This window comes from Echiichthys vipera, assembly GCF_963691815.1.
Source record: "Echiichthys vipera genome assembly, chromosome: 11".
Taxonomy (NCBI): domain Eukaryota; kingdom Metazoa; phylum Chordata; class Actinopteri; order Perciformes; family Trachinidae; genus Echiichthys; species Echiichthys vipera.
In genome coordinates this window covers 9,882,166-9,907,567 of record NC_139836.1, presented here as the reverse complement: position 1 = coordinate 9,907,567, position 25,402 = coordinate 9,882,166, and the positions used below count along the sequence as shown (strand labels likewise).

General features: G+C 42.3%; 2 protein-coding genes across 2 annotated transcripts; one reads left to right on the top strand and one right to left on the bottom strand.

Annotated features, from left to right (window-relative positions):
- The first annotated feature begins 6,753 nt into the window (after positions 1-6,753).
- On the top strand, positions 6,754-12,943 carry polr1b (RNA polymerase I subunit B). Its single transcript, XM_083923472.1, has 15 exons — positions 6,754-6,945; positions 7,231-7,398; positions 7,523-7,669; positions 7,767-7,899; positions 8,371-8,507; positions 8,671-8,894; positions 8,998-9,169; positions 9,274-9,445; positions 9,538-9,819; positions 9,968-10,101; positions 10,196-10,366; positions 10,502-10,658; positions 10,868-11,064; positions 11,143-11,393; positions 12,028-12,943. Exons 1-15 carry the CDS (start codon positions 6,769-6,771, stop codon positions 12,908-12,910), a joined length of 3,405 nt encoding a protein of 1,134 aa, XP_083779598.1. The 5' UTR covers positions 6,754-6,768; the 3' UTR covers positions 12,911-12,943.
- Positions 12,944-13,642: 699 nt separating this feature from the next.
- Positions 13,643-16,148, bottom strand: nanp (N-acetylneuraminic acid phosphatase; the record flags this gene model as incomplete). The annotated part of the gene is made up of 2 exons (XM_083922408.1): positions 16,017-16,148; positions 13,643-14,284 (listed from the first exon to the last, which is right to left on the bottom strand). The coding sequence occupies exons 1-2, from the start codon at positions 16,128-16,130 to the stop codon at positions 13,643-13,645; spliced, it is 756 nt and encodes a 251-aa protein (XP_083778534.1). The 5' UTR covers positions 16,131-16,148.
- Positions 16,149-25,402: the final 9,254 nt, after the last annotated feature.

Genomic DNA, 25,402 nt, shown 5'->3' with positions numbered 1-25,402 from the left:
AAATCTGCAACCGCCTCCTCCACCTGCAGATTGTGGCAGACAGCTTCAACCTGAACCTCAATCTACGGCATCATTCAGCAACGATCAGCCCCTTCCTCCACCTGTAGATTCAGGTTGAAGCTTTTTGTCAAAATCTGCAGTCTCCACCTCCACCTGCAGATTGTGGCAGACAGTTGTAACCTGAACCTCCACCTACAGCCTCAGTTCAGCAACCTTCAACCTTTAGCCCCTGCCTCCACTTGAGGTTTAAGTTGTAGCTCTTTGTCAAACTCTGCAGTCACTGCAGATTCTGGTAAATAACTATAAACTGAACCTCCATCTGCAGACTCTTTTCAGCCACCATCAGCCGCCTCCTCCACCTGTAGGTTCAGGTTGCAGCTTTCTGTCAGAATCTTCAGTCTCTGCCTCCACCTGCAGATTCTTGGAGACAGCTGAAACCTGAACCTCCACCTACAGCCTCTGCCATCAACCTTCAGCTGGCGCCTCCACCTGCAGATTCAGGTGGCAGTTTTCTCTCAGAACCTGCAGTCTCCACCTGCAGATTCTGGCAGACAGCTGCAGTCTGAACCTCCACCTACAACCTCTGCCTGCAACATGTACCCACTGGCACCACCAGATATTCTGAGACCACCTACAACATCCAGGAAACTGCTGTGTTCATCAACACTGACAGATACTAGCTGAAGGGTGCAGCTTAAACCTCTACCTCTACAGCCGTTTACACCTCCTCCTTCACCTCACCAGCAGATTCTGGTATCCATGCTGTGTAAGGTACACAACATCTCACCTAAAGAGCATTGAAAACATCATGAAGAGGCAGAGGTAAGACACACATTTCAAACATCTGCAAAAGGAACAACAATAAATATGAAGACGTAAGTGGAAGAGCAGAGGCCACACACACACACACACACACACACACACACACACACACACACACACACACACACACATACACACACAGACACACACAGAAACACACACACACACACTCACTGTGGTAAATGTAGTGTAGATGACATGCCAACAGATAACTGTGTAATAATAGTCTGGCTGGCTCATGGATTAAAGCAGCCTTCATGTTGAATTTGACTCTGTGTTCTTCTTCTCACAGGTTTTGTGTCATGTGAAGCACACAGACATCAGCATGAGCTCACATTATCTGGAGAACAGATGCTGAACTTCATCCACCACAAAGAGCTCCTCTTCCTCCCACAAGGCTTTGCAGTTCAGGTACTATTACCAGTGTGATGTGCATCAGTATGAGGTGACTCCGTGTCTGTCCATTCATTTTCAGTCACGCAGATTTCTTTAAATGCATGTTAGTGAATGCATCAAGTAAAAACATTAAAGTCACATCATTTCATATCTCTGTAGAGCTTCTTAGAATAATATCTGTGGTGTAAACTCAAATGTCTGATGGTGCTGTACGAGATATTTACACAAGACATTTTCTCTGGTTTTCTCCAGGTCCTGATGGACTTCACACACTTTCTACAATTCCTTCTACAAGAGCTGTGCACCAGAGATGCTTGTTTCTCCTCCTCACCGTCAGTCCCTGTTCTTCTCAAAGCTCAATAAAGTCCATCATCTCTGCAGTCATCAGATCATTCCAGTCCACAAGAATCATCTTAATATTTCTCCCTTTCTTACCAATATTTGCAGACAACCATGTCAGACTCACAGTCCTGTGTCCTCACATTATTTAAAGTTTCACCCAGTGTGTCTGTTGAGTTAAACATTCGAGATGTTGGGGTTCACCTTTAACAACAACCTTCAGTTATTTCTCTGTACTGAGTTCACTTCAGTAAAATGCAGCTCAACACAACAGTTTATCAGTGATGCACTAATGCAACAAAGACTTGATACACATGTGAGGATCAACTCTAGGAACACTGACAACATCTGTCTCCAACAAGAAAACTCTGTCTTTGAAGTAGATTTGAATCTGCAGGCTAATACTACTATAGGCCACTACTGCTCATATATTATTATTTATTGTTTGAATGAAGTGTCTTTTTCTTTATTTCAATTCAGTCTCAGATCGAGAAAATAAATTATTGTATCATGCAACCTGCTGAAGAACCTTTGTTTTGTAACCTGTGAATGCAGACAACAGAAAGGAAAGCTTATAATAAACTCACCGCGTTATAAAACATGTGATGATGTTTTAATGTTTACTGAAATAACTGATCAGTGAGGGAGTTTCAGGGAAATGTTTCAGACGCTGATGAGCATGAACCCAAAGAGGTTCTGATCATTAACATGAACTAACCTCAGGGATCAAACTGCAGCTGCAGGTTTCATCTTCATCACCAGGTGTCACTGTGCTTTTTGATGACGTCACGTCCGTAAACACTAAAGCCCGGCGAATTTTGCTTATTGTCGCCGGGTGCGGTGGCGCGCGCCTGTAATCCAAGTTACCGGGAGGCTGAGGCCGGAGGACCGTTTGACCTCAGGGGCTCTGAGCTGCAGCGGACTATGTCGATCGGGTGTCCGCACTAAGTTCGGTATCGATATGGTGCTCCTGGGGGAGCCCGGGACCACCAGGTCGTCTAAGGAGGGGTGCACCGGCCCAGGCCGGACACGGAGCAGGTCAAAGCCCCCGTGCCGCTCAGTAGTGGGATCGCGCCCGTGAATAGACGCTGTAGTGCAGCCTGAGGAATACAGCGGGACCCGCTCTTTTTACACTCTTCAACACACAGCTGGGACACACACACGCTCAACAACACTGTCTTTACATGTTACAGCAGCTCCATCACTGCTGCTTCTTCCCATGGAAACCTGCACAAACCGCTGCTCTTTCTTTCTCTACAGCGGCTCCACCTGGAGGAAGGAGACACGAGCATCACCCACAGCAGGCACTGCAGCTCCACACACACACACACACCCACACAGATTAACATTAAACTCTTAACGTTGGCACACAGACCACTTGTCTCTCCGAAGCTGCAGTGAACTCAGTTGTAAATGTACAGTGAAGATGTTTGTTGAAGTCCCCACGTCTACAGTTGGTGGTTGTACAGTTTCGAGAGGCTGTGATTATCAAAGAGTCACAACAGCTCATTTTATTTCAAATATCTTTTATTGGAATATGATCAGTCGGAATAGTGATGGATTACATTAGCTTCTTTTCTGTTTTTTTCTAACCAATTACCAACTGAAACCCTAGGTGCACTCATAAAAGGAAAGAAAAAAGTTAAAAAAGTCAAATAAATAAATAAACAGAAAGAGAGACAAAAAAGAAGTGAAAAAACATACACACATACCCAGAATAAGCAATGTACAGATGGGAGGAAAGGGGGTTAGGTGTTTACATGTAGTGCATACAGTTGACCTAGGGCATACTTGTCTTCTATTCAGAGTTGTTAGATGGTATGAGTTCGATAAAGTCTGAGTCAGAGTGGACTGATTCTATAAATAGGGGCCAAGTTTTTCAAAAGTCTTCCAGCTTCTCTTCTAGGGCAAACCTGATTCTCTCCAGGTGGAGAAGGCTTGTTAAGTCATTGATCCAGTGTTTTGTCGAAGGGATTTCCGGTTTCTTTCAGTACTGCAGCAAGACCTTCTTCGCTGTTATGAGGCCATATGAAATAAAATGTTTCTTAGGGTTCCTTGGTGTATTCAGACCGTCTGTTGTACCTAAAAATGATCAGCTTGTTCTACCAGTTACCATGGAGAAGATGTTGAAAACATCCTCCCAATATTTCGTCACTCTTGGACACCTGACCAGACTGTGTGATAGAGTGCCTTCTGCAGAATTACGTGTATCACATTAAGGTGATATTTCTGGAAAACACTATGAAGTTTGCTTTTCGAGTTTTACAACCTACGCAGTAACTAAACTTGTATTAAACTTGTGTCATTTAAAAAAGTCTCAACATTTTTAGATTGAATGCCCAGTAGGACCATAAAAAGTTGGTAACCCCAGTCCACCCTCTGATCTATGCCTGCAAACGTGTTGTTTGTTTATTCTGTGGCTTTTGTAATCCAAAATAAAGGCAATATAATTGCATCCCCAAGACCTTGGGGATGAAAGTTGGGAGATTTGGGGAAAATATGAGATTTGTGGCAGGAAAATCATTTTTATGACGTTAATCCTACTTATCATGGAAATTGGCAAATCATTTTAAAATGTAATTTTCTTTTTTAATTCCACAATGAGAGGAGTAAAATTTGCATCATGCAGCAATGTAAATTTCCTAGTAAGCCCAATTCCCTGGTATATAGACCTTTCCTTTTGAATTTTGAATGGAGATTGTACTAACTAAGGAGGGTCCTGCTCCCTTAAATGCATAAGATAACTTTTGTTCCAATTCATGCGGTTCCCAGAGAAGGAGCCAAATGCCCTAATTAGGACCAAGATGTTCTGAAAACGTGTCTGAGGTTTGGTAATATAGAGCAAAATGTCGTCCACATACAAAGACATTTTATTTGAATAGTTTTCAGTGACAGAGCTATGAATCTCTGGGTGGGTGCAGATTCGTTCAGCTGAGGGTTCAAGGATAAGAGCAAATAACAGAGGTGAGAGTGCACAACCCTGCCTGTTTCATCTGTAAAGCCTGAAGTTTGGAGATAAGTTCCTATTTGTGAGAATTTGGGCATACGGAGACGTATATAATATTTTAATCCATTTAATGAAATTATTTCCCAGATTTAATTTTTCAAGCATTTCGAACTTATATGCCCATTCCACTTGGTCCACTTTTCCCTTCCCAACATTTAGCCTAACTTTGGATCATAATTAGCCTCCTTCCAGACACGCCAGCATGACGTTATTGGGATCGATGGATTCCTTAGATCATTTAGCTGTTTATGATACCAGTATATGCACTCTAACTTTGAATTAGACCCCGTTACAGCCTCTTAAAGATGACCCCACGGGCCTCTGGTTGGGGTGGCAGCAGGAGTTGCCAATGTCAGGGTTAAAAGATGTTCTAATAATAAAGATTGAGATGATCAGTTATTGTATCAAGCAACCTGCTGAAGAACCTTTGTTTTGTAACCTGTGAATGCAGACAACAGAAAGGAAAGCTTATAATAAACTCACCGCTTTATAAAACATGTGATGATGTTTTAATGTTTACTGAAATAACTGATCAGTGAGGGAGTTTCAGGGAAATGTTTCAGACGCTGATGAGCATGAACCCAAAGAGGTTCTGATCATTAACATGAACTAACCTCAGGGATCAAACTGCAGCTGCAGGTTTCATCTTCATCACCAGGTGTCACTGTGCTTTTTGATGACGTCACGTGCGTAAACACTAACACCCGGTGAGTTTGACTGAGTGTCGCCGGGTGCGGTGGCGCGCGCCTGTAATCCAAGTTACCGGGAGGCTGAGGCCGAGGACCGTTTGAGCTCAGAAGCTCTGAGCTGCAGCGGACTATGTCGATCGGGTGTCCAGACTAAGTTCGGTATCGATATGGTGCTCCTGGGGGAGCCCGGGACCACCAGGTCGTCTAAGGTGGGGTGCACCGGCCCAGGCCGGACACGGAGCAGGTCAAAGCCCCCGTGCCGCTCAGTAGTGGGATCGCGCCTGTGAATAGACGCTGTAGTGCAGCCTGAGGAATACAGCGGGACCCGCTCTTTTTACGCTCTGGACACTCTTCAACACACAGCTGGGACACACACACGCTCAACAACACTGTCTTTACATGTTACAGCAGCTCCATCACTGCTGCTTCACTGTCTTCTTCCCATGGAAACCTGCACAAACCGCTGCTGTTACTTTGTCTACAGCGGCTCCACCTGGAGGAAGGAGACATGAGCATCACCCACAGCACACACTGCAGCTCCACACACACACACACACACAGATTAACATTAACCTCTTAACGTTGGCCGACAGAACATTTGTCTTTCAGAAGCTGCAGTGAACTCAGTTGTAAAACTACAGTGAAGATGTTTGTTGAATGCCCCACGTCTAGTTTCTAGTCAGTTTCAGCCCAGCCTCGACTTCCAGTCTCTGAACAGCTGAAGCCCCAACACCACTACGGACTTCAGCTGCAGCTCAAACCTCATGTGAGCTAATCCAGCTGCAGATTTATCACCATGATTATGCAGCATTATGCAGAACCAGTCTTAATACCCAAAGTACAACTACAAAAATGCGATGAGCTACAAAATATTAGTGAACAAAAACACTGCCACAGCAGTCCATGGTCTGAACAGCACAATTTTCTTTTTTTTCTTTTAAAGTAAAAGGCAAATAAAACACAGGCAGATGTGAATACTGTGGACAAGAATAGACAATTTATTGTGACAGGTATGAGGAAGAAAGAAGACAAATAAGTTCACGAATCAGAAAAGAAAAAGTAGAATTTGATTTAATAGATATATTACAAAATAATTCCAATAAGTGCTAAAATGTGCATTGCATTTTCTCAGGGCACCTCATTTGTTTGGAAGGATATAGGTTATTATTATGACGATTAGTATTTTAGTTTTATTTTATTCATTTTTTGTTAATATAAGTTATATTTCCACACTCAGCATATATATATATCTATATATATCTATATATATATATATATATATATATATATATATATATATATATATATATATAGATATAGATATAGATATATAGATATATAAATATATCCGTATTATCAGTTGGTGGCGGTAATGCACCAAAAAAATGGAAAAGACTAGAAGAGAAATAAAGAAGACGAAGAAGAAGAAGAAGGCTTCCTGTGCCGTGTGGATGTACTTCCGGTGTCGCCGTGCACATGTGATAAACAAGCATATGTATCCCGGGGAGCGCGAGCATGGACTCTTCGGCACAGTGGAATGATTTGCCCAAAGGTCCGAGTCTGAAGAACCTGACAGAGGGAGGGTTCGGGCTCCTGAAGGAGTCTCAACATGCTGCTGTTCAGCACTTGACTAAAGCTCACCTCGAGTCTTTCGACCAGGCTGTTACCGACGGACTCAGCCGCGTCGTGCAGGTCACTCTCTTTTTGAACAAAGTTATAAACTATATTACCTGTTATTGCTTTAAGATATGCTGAAACTACACGTCACTTAACGTTTCCGCATAAACTCTGCCCATTTCATTTTCTGCTCCAGTGACCTATGTGCACATTTTTATTTCTCTCAGTTAGTTCATCTCTTTGAATTACCCCATGTCAGTATTTTTCGTGCCAAGTTTCCAATGTTTTTGTGTGTGTGTGTGTGCGTGCGTGCGTGTGTGTGCGTGTGTGTGTGTGTGTGGTTTCACTTCTCTTTCTCAGGCCATCCCTCCATTGGAGTTCACCTTCAAAAATGACAGGATCAGCCTGGCGTTTGTTGAAGCCACCCTACACAACCCAATGGTCGCCAAGGGCAGCATCTGTAGTGAGATGAAGGTGTTTCCAGCAGAGTGCAGGGGCAGGAAATGTACATACAAAGGAAAACTGGTGGTAAGTTTGAGATATGTGCGGACGAGGAAGTGCTAAACCACCGGATTTGGCCAATTATACATCTGACCTATGTGTGAGCTACACTGGTCAGTTTCTTAATTGGGTGCGTTTTGTGTCATCTCAGGCAGACATCAGCTGGTCAATTAACGGAGTTCCCAAAGGCATCATCAAACAGTCCATGGGCCAGGTGCCGATCATGGTGAAGTCCAAGATGTGCAACCTGCATGGCATGTCCCCCAAAAAGCTTGTGCAACACCACGAAGAAGCAGAGGTTAGACACACATTTGAAACCTTCACAAGGTGAAAAGAAATGCATTGCGTGCAGCCATATTCATTCATCAAGGGAACTCCCTCTTTAACGTTAACAGGAAATGGGAGGTTATTTCATTGTGAATGGAAACGAGAAGGTTATCCGTATGCTCATCATGCCGAGGAGGAACTATCCTATTGCCATGTCAAGACCCAAGTGGAAGAGTAGAGGCCAGGGATACACTCAGTATGGTAAATATAACCTTTTGGATTATGTGAAAGAAGCAGTGTTTCCGAAACTGAACCTTATCAGAGATCCTTTATTAAATTTGAGAAGATGATTCACTCCTACAAAAAACTAAAACAGAATTAAACAAACTGAAATTCTTTCTTTATTTTGTTGTGCTTGAAACTGAAAAGTGATTTTTGATTTAACTTTAGACTGTGTCTGTTGGGGAACATTATTTGGATCTTTTGGACAATTATTTAAAAGACATTTTATGATGCCGAGTGTAGCTCATTTTGCAATACACTGATTTAAACGGAGTTTTCATTTTGGCTCTGGTTATTGTTATAATTGTGATCTTTCTCTCTGGTGATACCCTCAAAGCTGTAAACCTATGGGAAACAGTGGTGTAATAATCCTCTATTTTACATTTATTAGCTGTACAATTACAGCTGCATCTCCTTTTTAAAATTGTCATCTGAAATACCTTCTCACAGGTATTTCCATGCGTTGCGTAAAGGAGGAGCACACAGCCAACAACATGAACCTACATTATCTGGAAAACGGGACTGTGATGCTGAACTTCATCTACCAGAAAGAGCTCTTCTTCCTCCCACTAGGCTTTGCCCTTAAGGTGGGAAAAATGGTTGTGTTTTAGAAATGAACAAGTGTGCATTATTCATTTGTAAGTGAACAAAGAGATTATATCTTGGATGTAGATAATATAACATATATGAACACTTTTGGCGCTGTATGATATGTTTTAACAGCTCATTTTGCTCTGTGCTGTCCTCCAGGCCCTGGTGGACTTCACAGACTTCCAGATCTACCAGGAGCTGATCAAGGGCCGTGAGGACAATTCCTTCTATAAGAGCTGTGTGTCCGAGATGCTGCGCGTTGTCATGGAGGAGGACTGCACCACCCGCAGCAAGGTGCTTAATTACCTCGGAGAGCGCTTCAGGGTTAAGATGACCCTTCCTGAGTGGTACACAAACGAACAGTGTGCCAACTTCCTGCTGAAGTATGTTTTTTCTGACGGATTTTCTCTATCGACAGCCTGACAAACAACACTGTTGTGTTGTTCGGTACGTCATGTTACATTAGTTGTATTCTGTTTTGACCAGGGAGTGCATCTGTATCCACCTGAAGTCAGACATGGAGAAGTTTTACCTGCTGTGTCTGATGACCAGGAAGCTTTTCACGTTTGCCAAGCAGGAGTGCATGGAGGAAAACCCCGACAGCATCATGTGTCAGGAAGTGCTCACTCCTGGTCAGCTCTATCTCATGTTTATGAAGGTGAGGTCATGAAGTCATCTGAGCGAGCACTGAGTGATGTGGAAGGAAAACGTTATTTGGAATGTTATTTTATTGTGGATTTAACCCGTATAATATTCAAACAGGAGAGAATGGTTGCCTGGTTGCAGTCTGTGAAGCTGTCCTTTGACAGGAGGGGTAGCAAACTGACGGGATCATGGACCGCTGAACACATAATAAAGATGTTCAACATGGGCACTGACCTGACCAAACCATTTGAATACCTGTTAGCCACTGGGAACCTCAACTCTAAGACAGGTACGGCCATTTGAGTTAAGTTTGCGTACATGTTGTAGTATAAAAATGTATTTCATCTGTTGGATAAACACTGTGTCCCTCTCTGTGCACAGGTCTTGGCATGCTGCAGAACACAGGCCTGTGTGTGGTAGCTGACAAGCTCAACTTCATCCGCTACCTGTCTCACTTCCGCTGTGTGCACAGAGGAGCCGCGTTCGCCAAAATGAGGACCACTTCTGTTCGTAAGCTGCTGCCTGAGTCCTGGGGCTTCCTGTGTCCCGTCCACACTCCAGATGGAGAGCCCTGTGGACTCATGAACCACATGACTGCCATCTGTGAGATTGTGGCACCGACTTTGGAAACCACATCCCTGTCCGCTCTGCTCTGTTCCCTCGGTGAGTCAACAAGTCTGCTTAATTAGCCATGAGGCCCCAATACACTATGAATCAAATGAGATTCTGTCACTAAACTTTGTCTGACAGTGCATGTCAGCTGGCTGAATTGTGTAATAGCACAACATCTTTTCTGTGTCTGGTGCTTTAGGTGTTACTCCAGTGGATGGATCTCTTGGTCAAACCTTTTCAGATTGCTACCCTGTGGTGTTGGACGGGGCTGTTGTAGGCTGGGTGGAGACTGAATTAGCCCCAGTTGTGGTCAACTCACTGCGCAGGTTTAAGGTATGTCCACTGCATAAGGTATACCATGTACACGGTCTGTACCACCCACATTGTGTGTGTGCAAAAAAGTGATATTTAAAACGAATACCTTCAGGTTCTGAAAGAGAAGAAGATCCCTCCCTGGACAGAGATTGTTCTGGTTCCAAAAACAGGCAAGGCCAGCTTGTATCCAGGCCTGTTCCTCTTCACAACACCCTGCCGTATGGTGCGACCCGTACGCAACTTAGCTGTTGGCAAGCAAGAGTTGATTGGTACCTTTGAACAAGTATGTGTAAACTCTGAATTAAAACGATGCTGTAGTAGTTGTATAAGCCCAGTACCTGAACACTTAACTGTTGCTTTGTTTTGCATTTTGGTTGCTGAAAGTTTTATTTAATCGTCTTTCTCTACCCTGCTCCAGCTTTACATCAATGTGGGCATCATGGAGGATGAGATCGAGCCAGGAGTGACCACGCACCAGGAGCTCTTCCCTCATAGTATGCTCAGTGTGGTGGCTAACTTCATCCCCTACTCAGACCACAACCAGAGTCCTAGGAACATGTACCAGTGTCAGATGGGTAAGTGTGAGACCACTGTGGGTTCGGCCATTTGCTGCATGTCTCCCCCTCTCTCTCACCCCATTTCCTGTCGGTCCTATATAATAAAGGCTTGAAAAACTGAATCTTAAAAAATCTTTTCAGAATTATTTTGAGGTGCTGCAAAGTGTTTTCCTTGTAAAGCTATGAAGCATTGTATCCATCAGAGATTAAACTCCTGCTCATTTCAGGTAAGCAGACTATGGGTTTCCCTCTACACTCGTTTATGGATCGCTCCGATAACAAGCTGTACCGGCTCCAGACCCCACAGAGCCCACTGGTCAGGCCCTACATGTATGACCACTACAACCTGGACAACTACCCGAGCGGCACAAACGCCATCGTGGCCGTCATATCCTACACAGGCTACGACATGGAAGATGCCATGGTGAGTAAACCACAATAGTTAATGTTATATTACCTGGTAGAAATGGAGTGAAATCCTAACAAAACTTGATCTCATTAGATTGTGAACAAGTCGTCATGGGAGAGAGGCTTTGCCCATGGAAGTATCTATAAGACTGAGCTGGTGGACCTGACAGACAAGGTGAGAGGAGAAGACAGTGTGGTGTTTGGGGCCAAGGCAGGCGACCCTAAAGTAAATGATAAACTGGATGCTGATGGACTCCCATACATTGGATCAACACTTCAGTATGGAGACCCCTTCTACAGCTACATCAACCTCAACACTGGTCAGACCTTTGTCAACTTCTACAAGTAAGCGTAAACATTTGTGTAGTAATCATTTCTTTAAACTAACATTACTTAAATTAAATAGATCTGTTTATATAGTGCTTTTCTCAGTACTCAAAGATAAAAAAAATAAATTAGACAATTAAACAGGAAGCACGTTAAACAACAATAGAACAAAAGAACATCACGTCAATAGAAAAACAGAGGGGGGAAGATGCCGTATTATAGTTGTTGTAGGCGATCCTGAAGAGATGGGATTGAAGCTGACTCTTGAATGAGGAGAGTGTTTCTGAGTTCCGGATGGCATGGGGCAGGGAGTTCCAGAGGGTAGGGACAGCGATGGCAAAGGCTCGGCCCCCCAGGGGGCAATATTTGGTTTGGTGATTGAGGTGAGATGGTTGGCGTCAGCAGAGCGGAGTGGGGGAGTGGCAATGGAGGAGATCAGTCAGGTATGAGGGTGCAAGGCTGTTTAGGGCTTTGATGGCGGTGAGGAGGATCTTGAAGTTGACACGTTGTTGTATGGGAAGCCAGTGAAGTTAACGGAGGATGGGAGTGGTGTGTGCTCTGGAGGGGGAGTGAGTGAGCAGTCGGGCGGTCGAGTTTGGCAGTTTATTTTATTTAAATTTACACAATATGTTTTTTCTGTGTTTTCTCCTAGGAGTCAAGAGGCCTGTGTTGTGGACAATGTAAAGATCTGCAGCAATGACAGTGGCTCAGGCCGTTTTAAACGTGTTTGCATCACCATGCGAGTGCCACGAAACCCCACCATCGGTGACAAGTTCGCCAGTCGTCATGGTCAGAAGGGCATCCTGAGCCGCCTGTGGCCGGCCGAGGACATGCCTTTCACAGAGAGCGGCATGGCTCCCGACATCCTGTTCAACCCTCACGGCTTCCCCTCCCGCATGACCATCGGGATGCTGATTGAGAGCATGGCTGGCAAGTCGGGCGCCCTACATGGCCTGAGCCACGACGCCACACCCTTCACCTTCTCAGAGGAGAGCTCTGCGCTCGAGTACTTTGGTAAAATGCTCAGGGCAGGTGGATACAACTTCTACGGCACAGAGCGGCTCTACAGTGGAGTGAGCGGTCTGGAGCTGGAGGCTGACATCTTCATTGGAGTCGTCTACTACCAGCGGCTACGTCACATGGTCTCCGACAAGTTCCAGGTGAGGACCACAGGAGCACGCGACAAGGTGACCAACCAGCCAGTGGGAGGGAGGAACATCCAGGGAGGCATCCGTTTTGGGGAGATGGAGCGAGACGCCCTGCTGGCCCACGGCTCTTCGTTCCTGCTTCATGATCGCCTCTTCAACTGTTCGGACAGATCGGTGGCTCAGGTGTGCATTGACTGTGGCAGCCTGCTCTCCCCTCTGTTAGAGAAACCGCCACCCTACTGGTCGGCCATGCGCCACCGTAAGACTGTCTGCACTCTGTGTGGTAAAAGTGACTCTATTGACTCAGTGTCTGTTCCTTACGTCTTCCGCTACTTTGTGGCCGAGCTCGCGGCAATGAACATCAAAGTCAAATTAGATGTTAAGTGAATTTTGCAGGACAACCAGTAAAGATACGTGACTTAATTGTGACAAATCAGAAGAAAGTATCTATTATGAAACTGCTGTCTGTTTTTTATTAAAGTGAGTCTTTATATCCTATGAAGCTTCTACAATTAACCATTCTAAAAAACAACTGTAAAGCCTTGTGTGTCAGAATAGCCAGGTTCCTGAGAAAATAACGAAAGCAGCATATGAGGGAATGTATGTGCTGACATCTGAGAAGGTGTGTAAAAATAGTTGAATAAAAAATATGCTGTACCAAGAATCAGGGTACATAGAGTAGGTCTAGACCACATTATGATTTATTTATGATTTACAGAGACCTAACAATTCTCCCGTGAGAAAACGGCAAATTGCAAAACAGCAACGTAGAATAAAAAGAACATTGCTTCCCTCTGGAATTAGAAGTATAAAGAAGCAGAAAATGGAAATACAAGTGAAGTACAAGTATCTCAAAATTGTACTTTAGTTATTTCCACGCAGTGTGTGAATAAACGGTCCATACCCAGTGCCCACACTTGCAGGTGCTGTCCGGACTATGTAGTCCTAAAACGATTATGTTGGTGTGTAAGATGCCTAGCAAATGCGTAAAACAAGTCAAAAGTGCCCTTGATGAAAGTTAGAAAAATTGATCATTCATTCATCCTTAAAGTTTTACATATCCATAGGTCAAAACGTCCTCAGAATCCCACCACACACAGTCTCAATCCCCAGTTGTCCTTATTTCAGCTGTTGCAGAATATCTGGCAGGTCCAGTACAGTAGAGATAGTGTAGTCTGGTTTCACTGAACCATCTAGCGCAGCACCTCCTGCACTGCTGATCCAAACTGTAGCTCTTACTCTGGCATTAAAGCCCCCCTGAATATCGGTGTCCAGAGAGTCTCCCACCATGACACAGTCCTGGGCCTCCACCTCCAGCATGTTGAAACACAAAGTAAAGATGGAGAGGAATGGTTTCTGCTCTGCATGTTCTCCCCCAATCACGATGGCATCGAAGAACTCCTCACATCTGACCGCCTCCACTTTCTCTCTCTGACACTGAGCATCCCCGTTGGTCAGCAGCAGCAGCTTGTATCTACTGCGCAGTTGTTTCAGGAGGTTGCATACTTCAGGGGACAGACCGAGATCCTCCAAGCGAGTATTTTTCCACAGGTAGTAGCACTGGGCTGCCAATGAGGGTGTGGAACAACTGCCCACAACCTCCTGGATGCTCTCCTTCCAGTGACCCACACGGACCTCATCAATGGATCTGCCAGCCGAGGAGTCAAAGCTCTCATTGAAAAGCTTCTGCTTGAACTTGTCACAGATGCTGCTAATAGTGTTGTCATCAAGGGCGAGTGTGGTCTTCAAAAATTCACTGGTCTGTAAGATTCAAATGCAAGAGATAACCTTTTAAAAATGAAAGCATTTATATCTCATACAGAAGAGTTCAGTGGTGGTAGAAACATCATTGTAGGCACCTCTGAGGACACTTCTTTAGGTGGATGTGGGACTTATCAACCATTTAGCATGTATAAATAATAAATACACATTTGGTCACAACCAGGATCTGAAAGTTACACTGTCAGATCATTTTAAAGACAATTCAATTTTATTTATAGTACCAAATTATTACAAAAGTTATCTCAAGACACTTTACATATAGAGTAGGTCGAGACCATGACTTATTTATGATTTACAGAGACCCAACAATTCCCTCATGGGCAGCAACAAGACACACAATCTTTAATAATAATTATTATTACTATAGTCATTATGCACAGTATTAATCCAGCAATCTTGTGCACAGCAACCTTTTAACAGGCAGGAACGCTGAACAGACCCAGCTCTATGGATCAATTATCACAAACAATACTTAATTAAACAATCAATTAACATTTTATATTATACATCAGCTTATATGCCTATTGTCTTCACATCTAAACCTGCGTGTCTAAAAACAGTGGAAAAAATATACATTGTTTAAAGCTAATCCAGGATTCATGATTGCCTCTTAACTACGGCCCTGGGGAGAGGTATTCAGAGCTCCCACTTATATTAAAGTAGCAATACCTCAATGTAAAAACTCAATTACAAGTATATGGCTAACATTCATAGTAAGTATTATTAAGAAAGTTTATATTATTAGAAGTTCTGACAGGTTAAAGACGAGCTGAGCTCTTCTAGATTGGATGAGATCACTATTCTCCATGAACAAATATTAGCAATAAAGATGTGAGCTGCCCCGCCCTAATAGGTGCAAATAAAACTAACAAGATAGGCCTTTCTCACACACGACATGTCACAGTAGGAGAAGCACAGGTGTAAATATAATACAATTAAAGATGGCTTTAATTCCCTTTAGCTGCTTCAATTTCATTTTAAAGCAGGGGTGCCCAATCCTGCTCCTGGAGGGCCACTGTCCTGCATGTTTTAGGTTTCTCCCTGATCTAACACACTTGAGTCTAACAACTTTCAAACCTTTGACAGGCTTCAGCTGCTTGATAACGAGCACATCGTTAGATTCAGGTGTGTTGGAGCAGAGAGAAACCTAAAACATGCAGGGCAGTGGCCCTCCAGGACCAGGATTGGGCACCCCTGTTTTAAAGACATGAAATCCTACTGGCCAGTTGAATCTGTTACAATGTACTCCTCTGCAGTGTGGAGGAGTGATCAAATGTAGAAAAAGTCAATTATAAGAATCTTAAATGTATACTTATGTACAGTGCTGGAGGAAATGGATGTTGTTTTGTCACTTTACACAGCTGCATGGCTGGGTCCCATGAATACAATGGTGCCATCTTACCGTAATTACAAGTAAATAAGTGACACCTGTGCTTTTCCTGCTTTTAAAGGCCTCAGTGACGCTGTGTACACACCCACACAGTCAGCTGAGAGGCGGTGTCAGGTCAGCGAAGACACCCGTGTGGGTGGACCAAGTACGAGTACCTCAAACATACAATAATGAGTGAATGTAGGCCTGTTTAAGATACTTTCCATTCTTTCGCCCGGTTGTTAGAGACAAGTCAACTGTATGATAGTCTTGAACACGCTACGTTGTAAACATGGAAACTAACTTTAAATGCTACATGTAAAATTTTTTAACGACTTTCACCTTTTGAATGGCCACTCCACCTGCTCTACTTGTTTCAATGAGCGTGTTGTCCAAGTCAAACAGTATCGCCTTCACGGATTTACCGTCCATCGCTGGAGGACACTGGTCATTCATTCCACGCTTACACCAAAATACTGGCTGCTTCCTCGCGGATGTACTGCCGGGTAAACTGCATGATGGGTGTTGTAGTTCTAGTGCATGCGCAGTAGTTGCACGTTTCTACCTCGAGAGGGCACTACTTGATCAAAAATATAAATGGAGAGAGCTGTCAGTGAGCTCTGATTTAGTGACTTAATAGTCTACATTAAATTACATTTAAATAAATCAAATGTGTGTCGACTATGGGAAATATGGGCAAGAGAGCTGCTTATACATAATCAACAGTACAGATGCCATATTACAGTTTTAAAATACTTTATAGATTTAAACCCTCCCATAACCTATTAAGGTTACCATGGTCCCTAGATCATACTTTCTTTTGTATTAATATTATTAGAAAGGCTTTTTTTTGTGGCAGTTTTCCAAGCCTTTATTATATAGGACAGCCAGGAAATGGGGTGAGAGAGACAGAGCGGGAGACATGCAGCAGAGGGCCACAGGTCGGAGTTGAACTCACAGGCGCTGCCTCCATGACCTTCAGCCTCTTGACATGGGGCGACTGCTCTAACCACTGTGCCACCAGCCACCCCAGAAAGGCTATAATTAAACAAAAATAATAAAAGGATTACATTCACATGACACATTTAAATACACCATAATAATATTAAAGTTATTCTTTTCTTTAAAAAAAAAAAAAGGCCAACATGAAGCACTTCGCCTTATGTCTCCATTACTACACTGTGTTTCAGACGCCACTCACCATTTTTCATTATGGAAAACTTTTCCATTTGTGGTGAGTGAACTGTAACTGGAGCCTGCTTATATTACACTCCAAAACTATTTATAGAAAGGAATAATTGAAATGGAAGAAGGAAGGAAAACAATCAGTCCATCATTTGTTTTAACGAAATGTCCTGTGTCACTCTTGACCGTGCATATTGCCACTTTAAACACAAATTCCGTGACACGCACTCTTTCAAAATCAAAACATGCCTCGATTCTTATGCAACCTGTCCTTTAACTCCTCTCTCATTTGGCAATGAGCCAGAGATTCACACGCAACAGTGTGAAGGCCTGCTGCACTACCAACCCTAATCTGAAATCACAACAATCCTTTCTCACATTACCTGACGGTGTTTTGAGCTCATGTGCTTGTGTCTTTAAGAGAAACCTGACCTAATTATTTCAAATACCTTGGACAAAATGTCAAAGATAAACTATAAATCAAGAAATGGTGTGAGAGGCCTAACCTGCTATTATCTATCAGAACAAACAACACCTACCACTTGCATGCGAAGGAGGAATATGCTTAAATGACAGACATGCAGCAAGTGAGCTCAAAACTTTTTTTTTTTAATTTCTCTTAACCTTAAAGAAGGAAGAAAGAGAAACATAAACAGTGAATGAGTGGAGTGCAAGTGTAGATGGCAGATGGAAATTCCCTTTTGATGTAGAGGGGGAAAAAAAGGAAGTAAATGACTCGCCTTACGCATGTGACTCTTCCAAGAAAGTGCAGGCATCTAAAGGCCCGGTGAGGCCTGGTGTCTTTGTCTGCACGACACCATTCCTCTTTTATCTGTGTGGGTGGCCGTGGCTGCACATAGTCACACGCTATCTCTCAGCCTGGCAAAGGCCGATTATTAAGGGTGTCACAACACCAAACACCTTATAGCCTCTCAGCAGGCAGATAACACCTAAGTATATTTGATCTGCCTTAATTTCCCCTTAGTTATAGGTCCCATACCGTCAAAAGTGAGATTTCTTTTTGTCTTTTTGGATTATTAAGCAGGTCGAGGTGCAAATACTATGAAATTATCAAAATGCTCAATCCACAGAGAAATTCACACAGCCAGTATTCAAAAACTGTGCCTTTAAACAAGCTGTGGGTTGTGATGTCACAACTATACTTTATATAATGCCTGATGAGGTGTCTTTATCCAACAGTCCGTTTATGCCAAATAAAAAAAGAAGACCATTCATTTATATTTTCATGCGTTTTGCTATTGAATTCTAAAGTTTTTTTTCACACAATAACTCTTTCTGTTAACACCCAGGGGTTTGACTAATACCTGGATATCGTAACGTTATGCTAGCAAGATTCAAAGTCAGTAATGGCTTAATGGCATATGGTTATGTGACAGTAGTTTAACATCAAGAGAAGCTTCATGTAAGTGTCGCCCAATTTATATCGATTTTCATGAACCAGTGATACGTCGGCGCTAAAACAGGGTGTTTCAGAAAGAGGGGGAATACCGGTATATTCAGACAGTATGAGAAAAACAACAACATTAAAGCATGTTTTAATAGAAACCAAAAATAAAAGTATGAACCTGAAAATGAGCATAATATAACACCTTAAAAGGCTTTTTTGTGGCCTTTTATGTTTTTGTGACCAACCCTTGGTTCTTTATAATTCATCTAGGCCAGTGGTGTTTCTGATCTATGGGTGCCTCTGTGGGTGTGTATGTGTGTATATGTGTTTCAGGAACTTATTACTTGGGATTCAAAGACTGTTAGCTACTTCTGGGTTTTAATTAATGTCGATGTCATCAGAAGAGAGATGAGCCCTGATTTGTAGTGACATATCCTGATCTCTGTGTGACTACAGGCACATATAATAGGAAATGGACAGGTCACCTAGAGTACAAATCAAGATATGGGTATTCCCTCACGCATATATAGCTCATCTGTAATATTTTTGACTGTGTGACACCACATTCATTATCTACAATCATCAAGCTGCTCTAAAAGTTGGAATCCTAAATTGAGCATTTTTCGGATCTGAAAGATTTAAATCAAATATGCCTACAATGCTCCTTCGATAGAAAGGAAAGCGATAACTGGAGCGGACCTTTCTTTGTCAAGATGCTCCCGTCTCTGACTACGGCCACACACACACGTAGATGTGAGATTTTATCGAGGCCAGGGGAATGTATGAACTACAGTCTAAATAGAGAAACACTGGTGTTCCCTAATAGCATTTGTCATGGTAACAAGGGGAGTCTGGCAACCTGCATATACACACAAACAAAAACAGCATGATCTGGGGCAGGATGGTGCCCCTTCAGGTGCTTATGCAATGCTCGGATGATCAAGGAGTGATATGCTTTTCTGCGAGGCTTATGTAAAATTTTGTTTTAGGGGCCTCATTCTCTCCTCACGTAGACGTAAAGCCTCTAAATGATGGTTGCGGTCGTTGACTCTGTACATCACAATACTTTGGCCATTTTCTTAGGGGGCTTTGGTGGACAAATACTGTATATTGCATCATTTGAAATGTGGCTGAGCTAAGTGTTCATAACAAGTCAGGACCTCCCATAGTCTGGCAGGCTTCCAGTAGCCGCCATCTCTGTCCTGATACACTTGAGATACTCCTGACCGGCCACTGAACCAGCGCAGCAATAGGGAGGGAGACGAACTATGTGTGGTTACTGGAGTATGACCCTGAGAGCCTGGACCCTGCGGGATCAACCAATCACAATCCAGTTCTGGCTGGGACACAGCAATGTCAATAACGAATGTGCGTATGTAAGCACGTTCACAGAAAAAAATCCAACCGGTAAATAAATCACAGACTTTTGAACAATTTTGCCCCTACTACTTCACTTAAAACAGAACTGTGCTTGACTCTAAAACTCATTTATATTGATTGACACTCCTGAATGTTCACTACCAGTATTGTAACTCCAGTTTGTTCTGAGGTAAATCCCATACAGAGATGAGGATGTTAAAACGTACCTACAAATTCTGCATAATTGTGCCTTTAAGTCATCTATGAGTCTAATTTCTGTCAGAGACCAGCAAGTTGCAACAACCTGAGCAGTTCTCTGGCACTGCTCTGTTGGCATGTCACTGACACTAATTATAACGTCTCATTTTTACAAGAGAGGTACCTAAACAACTTATGTGTGAGCTGACAGAAATGTCTGTTAAAGAAACAATAAATGACTATATAAAATAGGTCTTGTCTAACGTACCTAGCCCTTTTCACAGACGCACTGCAAAGCTGAAATCGTCTAAACATTACCTACATTACATTACTAAACTATACAGGGCTGTATGTGAAAGCCCATATCATGTCAGTTGGATCGGACATCAACCGCATTTTACCCCCGCCAGATCCCTTGTACCAAGCCTGTGTAATGTCCGGGTGTGAGAGCCCATGTGTAAATAGAGCGGCTCATTGCTTGGACAATTCACAGCGATTGATTGCGCGTGTTGTAACGTCTCTATCGTGTGGCTGGCATGAAACCGGAAGAAAACAACCAAGAGTGAAGCAGAGGGATGATTTACATGAAGACGGCAACGGAAATATCTAACTGGAGGGACATCAGGATTCAGGGACTTGTGGGTATAGCCTGACACAAAAATTGTCAGAAAAAATTAGGGAAGGGCAAGAGACTCGGTTTATGACCAAATTACAAACTATGGCAGTGGCAGTGTGTCATGTCCTCCCTCCTGAATGCGCTTCCACGGCGCCACCCCTCACCTAAACCAAACAAAGTATTTCCTGTGAGTAAGCACACTTTGGAAAATGTCCTCACCTGATTCATCAGATAAATATTCAGTTCATATGAAAAAACAGCTTTAGGTTTCCACAGAGATGGAGACTCAAGTTTCAGACTCGGACTCGAGTCACACTTAAGTAGTACACAAATGTGACTTGAGACTTGACTTGGCCTCACCCCCCAAAGACTTGCGACTCGACTCGGTCTCGGAATTTGGGACTCGGCCACAGTCTTTTTGTATTTTTTGGCGCAATAACACAACATAACAAGCAGAATGTCATTCCTTCCCCCTGTGCGTAGCTTTATACATCTGGTGCGCGAATGGCCACACTCGACAAATGACACCACGGTGAGCAAATCACCTGCTTCTGCTGCTACTGCTGCAGTTTCATTACGATTTGTCATATCGTTTGGCTTCAATTACTCGTGCAAAGCCTACACAAAAGAATCGCAGAATGCAACGTCTGTGGTATGAAAATAAAGGACGCTGGATCGACTGCATCAAATTTGATCAGGCACCTGAAAATTCTCCCAGATGGATCAGTCAAGTTAGCAAGCATATTAAGCGCAACTGCATAAGCTATCAACATTAGCTTGCTATTAATGTTAGCTTGCTACTAATGTTAGCTTGGTGAGAGGTAACTTTTAGATTGCTGCTCGTTGAATTACATATTTTGAAAAGTGTTTTCTTGTTGGTGCTGCCACCATCTGCTGGCTAACGCCGTTAAACCGGCAGAAATATGCGTTAATTATTAATATCTAAAAACTATAAATATCTAATATCTTATAGCTAAAGGCAAGTTTCCGTTACAGGTTTATTGCTGACCACGTAACTTTAATGTTACTGCCCTATTAGCTTAGCATTACTTTGCTTTTGAGAGGCTGCAGGAATTTTTTTACGTGTTTAACCTTTATTTAACAGGAAAAGCTCTCTGATATTAAAAATCTCTTTTTTCAGAGTGCCCTGGCCAAAGGCAGCAACAGTGTTTCTGACAATCATAATGAGCAGCCGATGAAAAATACATGACTATAAAACAACAACAAATATATCAAATCTTCACCTCCCTCCTGTAAACTTCTGTTTATTATTACTTATTAAAAGATAGACTTGATTAGGACTTGCAAAAATGACTTGTGACCATCTCTGGGTTTCCATGACTCTAATCTCTGTAATAGACCAACATGTTGCAACAACCTGAATGGTTCTTTGGCACTGCTCTGGCATGCTCTTGGCATGTCACTGACACTAATTATAATGTCTCATGTTTACCAGGGAGGTACATAAACAACCTAATTATAATGTCTCATTTTTACGAGAGGTATGTAAACAACCTAAGTGTGAGGAAATGTCTGTTAAAGATACAATAAATGACTATATTGAATTACTCAGTTAATACCAACATAACTTACCCTATCTTCCTTACTCAACGGACTCATCAACCCTCTGCTTAAAATCTAACTTGTGACTCTCTTTATATTATTGCTTGATTTGATACGGTTTGGGAGGATAAAGTGGAAGGACCCACTGACTTGGAGGATCAGCACTAATATGACAAACTGTTTGAAGACGACTTTCTTCTTGAGCTGACTCATCATGAGGTATGAGTAGCCTGGAGTAAAGTGATATGAATGTGTGTGTGATGGAGCTCCACTAAGAGTTTTACTACACGTTCTACATCACGTCACTGTACCCAAAGGTGCAATTTTCCGGCTGACTGGACAGGGACGGGATAGGACAGGCTGAGACAGGTGTAAGGACAAGGTGTATCAGAGGCTTTGATGCTTCCCTCTGACACACGCAAGACTAACCACAACACAGACACAACTTGCTGTTACCATGTTGATAATACTGTAGACTTTGAAAAACAATGCAATATCTTATTAAAACTTATTATATGGTAAATTCAGGGGATCCAGCATGATTATATTGAAAACAAAAGGTTCACTTAAAAATAATTTTTTTTTTTTTACTTTTATATACTTTTTTTCAAACCAAAAATGCTGTGAAAGTTGCTGTAGGAAACATTAGGTTCACTGAGGCCCATTTTAACTCAATACACAGTCCGCCTTTTGAAAAAATAATGTCATTTGAATTTTGTAAACAATGCTGCAATACTTCCCTGTGTGATTTTGAAACTCTGACATCATGGGTTTGTGCACGACATCTGGAAATACCCTGCAGGGACGGTTACAAAGTTCAAGACGTTTCAATCAACTGACACCAGCTTTGCCCCATCAAGTGTTATGATTACTCATATGAGGTTGCAAATCACAGATTACAGAATCATGTTTTAGACTGGTGGTTTCCAACCGGGGGGTTGAGATCCCCAAAGGGGTCGCAATAAGAATCTGAGGGGTCACAAAATGATTAATGGGATTGGATGTAATCTAAATAAATGTTCTGCTATACCAAATTCAATATACAATCATTGCTAATTTTGTGTGAAATATTGAATATTTTAACACCTACAAACAATTTTGTGTTTTATGGGATTGCCATCTCTTAATAATTCAAAGTATTTTGGTATTAATTACTGGGAAAATGGAGATAATGTTCTGAGACTGATGTTGGAGTCAGTTAAGTTAATTGTGTTGAGTTTAAAAACAGATTTCCAGAAATCTTCTTGAAAAAACGACTCCATTTCAGTAATTATCTATCACTAGAAACTTTAATTTTCATGTTGAATTGTACACCGGTCTGTAGACAAATATAATATAGCCTGTGCTTGCTGAGCTATGCAATGAATTATTTGATATTTTGGGAAATACATACATTTGTGCTTTCTTGCTAAAAAATTAAAGAGGATCAATACCTTCAATCTCATGTCTATAAACGATAGTCCAGGAATTATTAGTCCTTTAATTGTAATTCATTATTTGGAAGTACACCATTTGAAAAATTTCTCCTTTTTAGTAAGTGCTACATTATATGTTTTTTTACAAGAAAGTCCACATAAAAGTAATTGAAGATATTGGGAATCTATGAACCTAAAAGACAAATTACAAAAAAGGTTATGAGAAGGGGAGAGACTTTTGCTTAATCCATACTATATTATTAAACATGTGACAATGGGTCACAAGTAGATATTGCTTTAATGGGACACAAGCTAAAAAAGTAACTGCCTTTCTAGATGACTAGCTGCAGCTTCACTTTTTCTTCCCTTAGTTCATTCTTGCACCTTACGTTCCTTGTTTATACCCTGCCATCTGCCCATGGTTTATACTGCAAGGTTCTGCTCAAGGATGGGAAAACAAACGCAATCAAGTCCACCTTTCCTCGCACTCCCTGATTGGATCATGATGTGCGATGCAGAAACACAGGGAGTGGAGAGAACAGATGGTGTGTAGCTTCTTGACTCTGACTGCACCGGGTGCTGACACTTTCCATTTAAAAGTTTTTTTCCCCCTTCATCAGGGAGGAGTGTTTATGACGTGACATGTCTAGTGTCAACTGCAGAGGTTTAAAAGAGGTTTCAAGATGGAGGGTCTGGCTTTGACGTGGAGGAGACATGACTCCTTATGGATTCTCTGTGTCATTCGTGCCTGTCCTTGTATATGGGTTCAGTGTGAGATCATCCAACCGTCACCTCCAAAATACGACGGGTGTGAGAGTCAAGAAGGAGAAAACTGGTTTCTTTTTCCATCCAGTGTATGTGTAAGAGCTGACATTTAAATGAATAGTCTATGATGTACTTCTTTTCAGTGACCCATATTAAGTTGAATAGATCTTTGCAGGTACAGTCGGTGATACAGATGTATAGTATCCTGTATCTATATATATATACATAGATGTGCCTCTCTTGTCTCACTTTGGTTCATTGGTTAAATCAATATTGATTTCTAAAAACACATTCATGGATCAAGGGAAAGAGCATTTCAATCAGCCAAACCAATCAACCAAAATAATTTAAAAAAACCATATATATCATTCATTCATTCATCTTCAACCGCTTGTCCCTGTCAGGGTCGCGGGGGGCTGGAGCCGATCCCAGCTGACATTGGGCATGAGGCGGGGTACACCCTGGACAGGACGCCACTCAATCGCAGGGCACATAGAGACAAACAGAAACAGATAACCATTCACACCTATGGGAAATTTTAGAGTCATCAATTCACCTAACACATGCATGTCTTTGGACTATGGGAGGAAACCGGAGAACCTGGAGAAAACCCACGCAGACACTGGAACCTTCTCGCTGTGAGTATATATATATATATATATATATATATATATATATATATATATATTACATGGTACACAATAAAATTAATTGTGAAGAGTCTTCGGCAAATAGTGCAGATCTGATGTCAGGATTGGGGGAAACACAAAAGTGATTTTTTTTTTTTTGCCCGGATGCAACTCATGACAACACAACATAACCATAAATCAGAACTTCGTAGAGGCGCGCCATATCATTCAAAAATGACTGCACACGGAATCATATGCTGTGCTTACCGTTCTTGTTTATTTGTCTTAAACAGCCAACAGCGTATCACTGCTTACTTAACTGTCATGCTAGTAAATCATAATTTTAAGGGTCTTGGGCATGTAATGTCTACTCACCCCCAATTCTTCTCACCATCTTCCTTTTCTCCCAGTGTATGGGACTACTTTATGCATGAATAACTGATATGGATGGATATCAAAATATGAAGCCCTTTCTTTAAAGCCTGCTGATCACCAGCGTCTGTGTTAGAAACTACCCACTCATTTGTGCTTTAGTGGAGGAGAACAGGGATGGAATGTGGAGTCAGAAATAGATTTGGTTTCATCATTTC